The sequence below is a fragment of the Nicotiana tabacum genome, chromosome 6, assembly GCF_000715075.1.
Source record: "Nicotiana tabacum cultivar K326 chromosome 6, ASM71507v2, whole genome shotgun sequence".
Classification (NCBI taxonomy): Eukaryota; Viridiplantae; Streptophyta; class Magnoliopsida; order Solanales; family Solanaceae; genus Nicotiana; species Nicotiana tabacum.
The window spans coordinates 166837493-166844019 of NC_134085.1; the positions used below are offsets into that span (position 1 = coordinate 166837493).

At 35.0% G+C, this 6527-nt stretch overlaps 1 protein-coding gene across 1 annotated transcript; it reads left to right on the forward strand.

Moving 5' to 3' along the window:
- The first annotated feature begins 988 nt into the window (after positions 1 to 988).
- LOC107761347 (cysteine-rich receptor-like protein kinase 15) lies at positions 989 to 6314 on the forward strand. The gene is made up of 7 exons (XM_016579578.2): positions 989 to 1876; positions 4152 to 4271; positions 4350 to 4558; positions 4647 to 4857; positions 4942 to 5179; positions 5557 to 5704; positions 5792 to 6314. The coding sequence occupies exons 1-7, from the start codon at positions 1042 to 1044 to the stop codon at positions 6101 to 6103; spliced, it is 2073 nt and encodes a 690-aa protein (XP_016435064.2). The 5' UTR covers positions 989 to 1041; the 3' UTR covers positions 6104 to 6314.
- Positions 6315 to 6527: the final 213 nt, after the last annotated feature.

Here is a 6527-nt window from a genome sequence, read left to right on the forward strand (position 1 = left end):
GATCACTATACAAGAACTTTCTCGCACTATTAGAAGCACCTGGTAATCTCTGACAAAGAGAAGTTTTATTTTGTGTCTCGTGCAACTTACACTATTTGCATGAGGTTCTTTTTTGTTTCACAAATTTGTAGACCTCAATCTTTCACTTATGAATCCACAAAACCGTGAGACAAAAAACTGACTCATATAATTAGTGTCAGTTGCATGAGATACAAAATAAAAATTTTCCACACTGATCATCTCAGTCAATTGAACACTACATACGTAAAGGACACGAATACCCATACGAATAGCAAGAGAAATATACAAAGCTATTTAGTATTTCCTATATATTGAACAAGAAATGAACTATCTACGAGTACCTTATATAGCTTGACGGAAAAAAACTTCGTTGGACCCACTAATAGGACACCTGGCAGTCAGTTAGTAGGATTCTTACTTCTTTCTCACAGTGCGGTCATTTTCCACTACTCGTTAAACAAGAAAAGAACTACTCCCTCAGTTTCACTTTATGTTGCAATATTTAATTAATTGAACATCAAAATTTAAGAAGAAAAAAGGTTTTTAATTTTACAGCCTAAAATACATCATAAATATTTTAACGGTTATGAATCATTACTTTAAGGTAAAATTGAATATTAAATTATTTTCTAATATATAAATATGAGAATCTTTTTTCTTTAAAATAGACAAAAAGGGAAAAGTCAACCTCATAAAATAAAATAGCTAGGATAATAGAACGAAACTTCCTGGTGACATACACTTTCCTATTTACTTGGTAGTTGGTATTTGAAGTGTGTGATAATCACATTTAAAAGTTTAAATTGTTTAAAAAAATACATACTATTATTTTTTGGTATTTGAAGTGTGTGATAATCACATAAGAATATTAATGTTTTATTGCGCATTATTTTGAGTGAGTCAACTTCCCTCCTATATACTACTCCTAAGTCCTATATACTCCATTTAGATTGTCGTAGTACGTAATTCCAATCAATTGGCAGTACATTAGGATTTAGGAAGACTTGGAAATAATCAAGTATGGTGTCTGCTCTAGTTTTAAGCAGTAGCCGAACAACTCTGATTTTCTTTCTCCTTTCGCTGCTTGCTCTGTCAAACATACTTGTGGGCGTGAAACCTGCAGAGAGCAGCTTCCTGAAAAGCTTTTGCTCAACCATTAGTAACTATACAGAAGGAAGCAAATTTCAGTTTAATCTTGCCCGTTTGCTATACAGATCGCTATACAATAATGGTGGCAATTCCATCTATGCAAATCGCAGTGAAGGAGAAGACCCTAATAAAGTTCATGGAGTATTCCTTTGTAGAGGAGACGTTGCACCTGAAATTTGCCAAAGATGTATAGACGTGGCAACTGAGCGGATCTTGCGCGAATGTCCTCACACCAAAGATGCAATCATATGGTATGATGAGTGTTTGATCCGCTATTCTAATGTATCTTTCGTCTCCGCCCTGGACTACTCAGGTGGAAGCTTTTTGTATAACGCAGGAAACGTTTCGCGGCCAAAACAATTTAAGCGGATTTTGGGTTCAATGTTTGATAACCTTACCTATCAAGCTACTTCAGTTAATCCCAACCTTAAATATGCTGCAAATTCTGATGAATTTGAACCGATTCAGAAGTTGTATGGTATGGTGCAGTGTCTACCTGATTTGTCAGCTGCAGATTGTCGCGCTTGCCTGAATACTGCTCTTTCTGCAATCAGTACTCTACTCTCTGACGCCAGAGTACCACGCGGATGCAGAGTTCTATATGCAAGCTGCAATTTAAGGTATGAGCTATATCAGTTCTTAAATCCTGCTGGACGGGGTCCGGGAGCACCACAGCCATCGACCAGCCAGGGTAACGAGGATAAAGGTAAGTATAAAATATTCTCTTCTACTTGATAAGTTGCACGCAGTAACCAGGAGGGCGGCTCAACAAATCTTGTGGCTTAACGTGAAATCATATTGAGAGACCCTTAAATTTATTTTATAAATTTTTACACTAACAACAAAATTTGCTTTCTAAACAATAAAATTAATCATTTAAGATAAAAAAATAGTGAATTTCAAAAAGAAAAAAAAAGGGGGGGGGGGGGGGCGAGCACAAAGAATAAAGTGCTGTATCATCAGATGTTGAGGTCCAATACTCAAATTAAAAATTTTGATTTTGCTATCATCACAATCAAGAAAAAGAAAAACATATATAACGTAATAACTTAAGTTTTGAGTATTGACAATGTCAAAAATACTCATTCTGATCAATTTAAATGATAATTAGTAGCGCTTATTGGTGCATACCTAAAATTAATTGTAGATAACATAATATAATATGTTGAATTACTCTAAAGAAAACAGTGCATGAATGTTTTTGTGTTCATGCAATTTCAAAGAAGATTGTAAAAGAAATTCATTATGTTATCGATATATATATCTGAATTCCTATACAAAAAGGATAAAATTAAAATTGAAAATTGAAGTAAATATACTAATTAATGAGTGAGAAATTACCACAATTTATGAACTTATTGGTATAAAATAACCTCAATCAAATAACAAAACACTATAACACTTTTCTTTATAATAATTATTTATATAAATTATATAGTATATAGTAGTCATAATAATAAAAGATTAAAGGCTCGTTTGGCACAAGGGATAATTAATTTCAGGATTAAATTTGAGATGAGTTTATCCCATGTTTGGTTGAGATAAAATTGCGGTATAACTAATTCGGGGATTAGTTATTTCGGGATTGTAGTATTTTTTTATCCCTGTGGGATGGTGGGATAACTAATCCCGAGATAATTAATCACGGATAACTTATTTCCAAGCAAACGACCCCCGAGTAAATTTGGTAAAAATAACACGGGCTAGTTAGTTTTCGGACCGGTCATTAAAAAATAGCCAGCGTTTGCAAAAGTCATTGAAAAATAGCCACTATTTTGCTGCAACATGGAAAGTTCCAGCATAATATACTGGAAATCGTTGCAATTATGTATGAACTTCCAGCATATTATGCTGGAACTCCAACACGCGAAAAATTTCAGCATAATATACTGGAGATTGGAGCACCTGTGTATGAACTTCCAGCATATTATGCTGGACCGATACGTATGAACTCCAGTATAATGCTAGACTATTTTCCGAATTTTGAACAATGTTTTCGTTCAGATTTATCTTTACATGAAAAGTGACTAAATTTCGATTACTTTTGAAACTGTGACTATTTTTGAATGACCACTTATAAATCTGGCTATTTTGAAATTTCTCCGATAAATTTGGGACCTTCAAATTTTGGGGGCCTAAGGCAAGAGCCTCACTGGCCAAGCCTTTAGAGCCGCCCTGGCACTAATTTTATTTCCAGAGGTTGTTTGTGAAGCCAAATTTCCTAAGAAATTACTAAAAGAAAGCAATTTCCCAGAGAACCTATATGGAGGCACCTATTTTCCCTGTCTTTCACATTAAACTAATGGCTTCTAATTCATATAAAAAAGCTTTACAATCCTAATCATATTATACTACATTTTTGGTCCATTTTAAATGTCTTAAGGCTTTGACACACATAAAGTAAGAAAATCATTTACTAATAACATTAATCATTAAAAGGTTACTTGACTAAACTACGCTTTGTCGCCTCCTCTCCAACTTGCAGAATTGAAATGTCACAAAAGAATGAAGAATATGGCTCTTGGCTGGAGAGTGCAGGTTTGACATAAATGTCGATAATGTTCTCTAAATTTAGCTATTTGACAATGAGTTGCATATTCCCTTCACCATTTCAGAAAATTGTACTAAAAAGTTGTTATTCACGTATTCAGAATGTGATTCTAATTTTTGAGTTTCCCCAATTATCTGAAAAGAGGGGATAGTTCTTCTGAGTAGACATATATTTCTATTTTCTACTAAAAGTCTACAACTCCGGTTACTGTTTTCATGGTTATAAATTGACATACAAATAGCATCCTAGAACTGCTTATTAATCTCATACGCCACTGTTATATAATCTGAATTTGAAGATTGTCTTAAACAATGGACTTTTCTATATCTCAAGTTTGTTGTACTAAATAAGTTTAATTATCAAGGCATTCTACTCACAAGGTAACCGTTGATTTTGAGCATTGAATTTACCAACTATTTTCTGTTTTCAGGTGGAAATACCTCGAAGACAAAGCTTATTAGTATCATCATTGGTGTTATAGCACTGTTGGCTGTTGTACTGGCAGGAACTAGTTTTTACCTTGTGAAAAGAAGAAGACGTATAGCCAAAGGTAAAAGGTTATTGGTGTATTGGGTTTAAAAGAAACTGTTTTTTTTCGGATAACCAATCAAAAGTTGAATCTCTACAGAGGGGGATGAAAGTAATCAAGAAACTCAATTGCTTAACATGATAGAAGAAACACTTGCTGAAGACTTTTCGAATGATAATTTTAGCTCCGAAAAGCAGGCGAGGTCCAAAGAGTTTCCAGTTGTAAAACTAGACCTCATTCGAGCTGCTACACAAAAATTTTCTGAAGAAAACAAGCTCGGAGAAGGTGGATTTGGTCCAGTATACAAGGTAACAATCCCTATCATTTATCACGTTGCTAGAGGGGGTCAGTTTGTCCATAGTTTTTGGTCATCTGGTGTTGTGTATAACATTCCAGGGAAAACTAGCCAATGGCATAGCAATTGCAATCAAGAGGCTCTCTAGAACATCTGGTCAAGGGCTGAAAGAGTTCAAGAATGAAGTCGTCTTAATTGCCAGATTGCAGCACAGAAATCTCGTGAAGCTCTTGGGTTGCTGCTTAGAGGGAAATAAAGCATTGCTTATCTATGAGTTCATGCCCAACAAAAGCTTGGACTTCTTCCTCTTCGGTTTGTCCTTTCCTTATTTGGCCAATCAGTGTACCCCGACGCAGCAATTGTTCACTAACTTCATTCTTTACTTTGTTTTTCTAGATTCAAGAGAAAACGAGATTCTGGATTGGAGACAGCGTCTCCACATTATTAAGGGAATAGCCAGGGGCATCCTATATCTGCACGAGGATTCTCGACTGAGAATCATTCATAGGGACCTAAAAGCTAGCAACGTTTTACTGGACAAAGATATGAACCCGAAGATATCAGACTTTGGAATGGCAAAGATGTTTAGCGGAAATCAATGTGAAGCCAATACAAATAGAGTTGTTGGAACCTAGTAAGACTTCTGATTGAGTTTTTCTTCTACCAAAAATTCGACTTTTACATTGTCTAAAATATTTAGAACACAAAAGATGTGCCACCTTGCGCCTTTAAGTCCCACGATCAGAATATCTCAACATGCAGAGCGCAAAGAGGAAGAACTAGCCTGCACATAAGGAGTATGTTTAATAGAAATTAAATAAATAAACAAACACGTGCTCTTTCTCTAAAACATTCTTTTAGATGACGCGCTAACAAAATTCAAACATATTCTATATGTGTGAAATTGTAAGCTAGTAGCTGAAGATGATTCAAAAATCAGTTGACATTGTATAAAACGACATTGTGTTGTAAGATTGATGCTGAAGACCAAATTTGTTTTTACTTTGACAGTGGATATATGGCCCCTGAGTATGCAATGGAAGGACTCTTTTCTACTAAATCAGATGTTTTCAGCTTTGGAATTCTGGTCCTTGAGATAGTAAGTGGGAGGAAAAACAATGGCTATGTTTCAGAATATGGTCAGAGCCTCTTTAATTTTGTAAGAGACTTCCTTTTTCATTTTTTGTTTTTTGTTATGTCAATTTCAACTTGCATAAATCATCCTGATATCATCTTGAAAATATAGGCATGGAAATTGTGGTGTGAAGGGAAAGGATTAGAGCTTATGGACCCTGGCTTATCGCAGTCCTGTGTGGCAGTTGATATAATAAAAAGCATCCATATCGGGTTGCTCTGCGTTCAACAAGATCCAGCAGATAGACCTACCATGTCCTCTGCAGTTTTTATGCTAGAAAATGACCCTCAAACGCTTCCACAACCATCACAACCTGCATTTTCTATTGGGCGAATTGTTGTGAGATCAGCTGATCAGCCTCCATCTAATGATCACTTGTGTTCGGTTAACGATGTAACTTTATCAATTCAATCACCCCGATGATATATATATTTAAATCTTATCCAGCTGTTGTTCTGACAATTATAGGGCGTCAATTCTTCCACAAGGGGTCGTTCAGTTGGCAGATAAGTTAATGTAGAGATTGTCAGACAAAAATTACAATATAAGGATTAATAATTCTGTATTATCTAGTGCATGTGCATTTCTTAGTGGAGTTTGATTCATAGTATTAAAATGGGACATACATTGTATAATCTAAAACATTATTTGGTTTTATACTGGAGAATTTTTATTTCTAGTTACAGCCTTGGAATTGCCCAAGGGCATATATGTTACAACCCATATCCATATGTGTTAGTTCATGCCATATATTAGTTAACATAAATCCAATAAGGAATTATCTTTGAGATGATAAGAAGTCAATCCTATTGGTCTTAAGTGATACAAGAGTGTATAAGGGTGATTA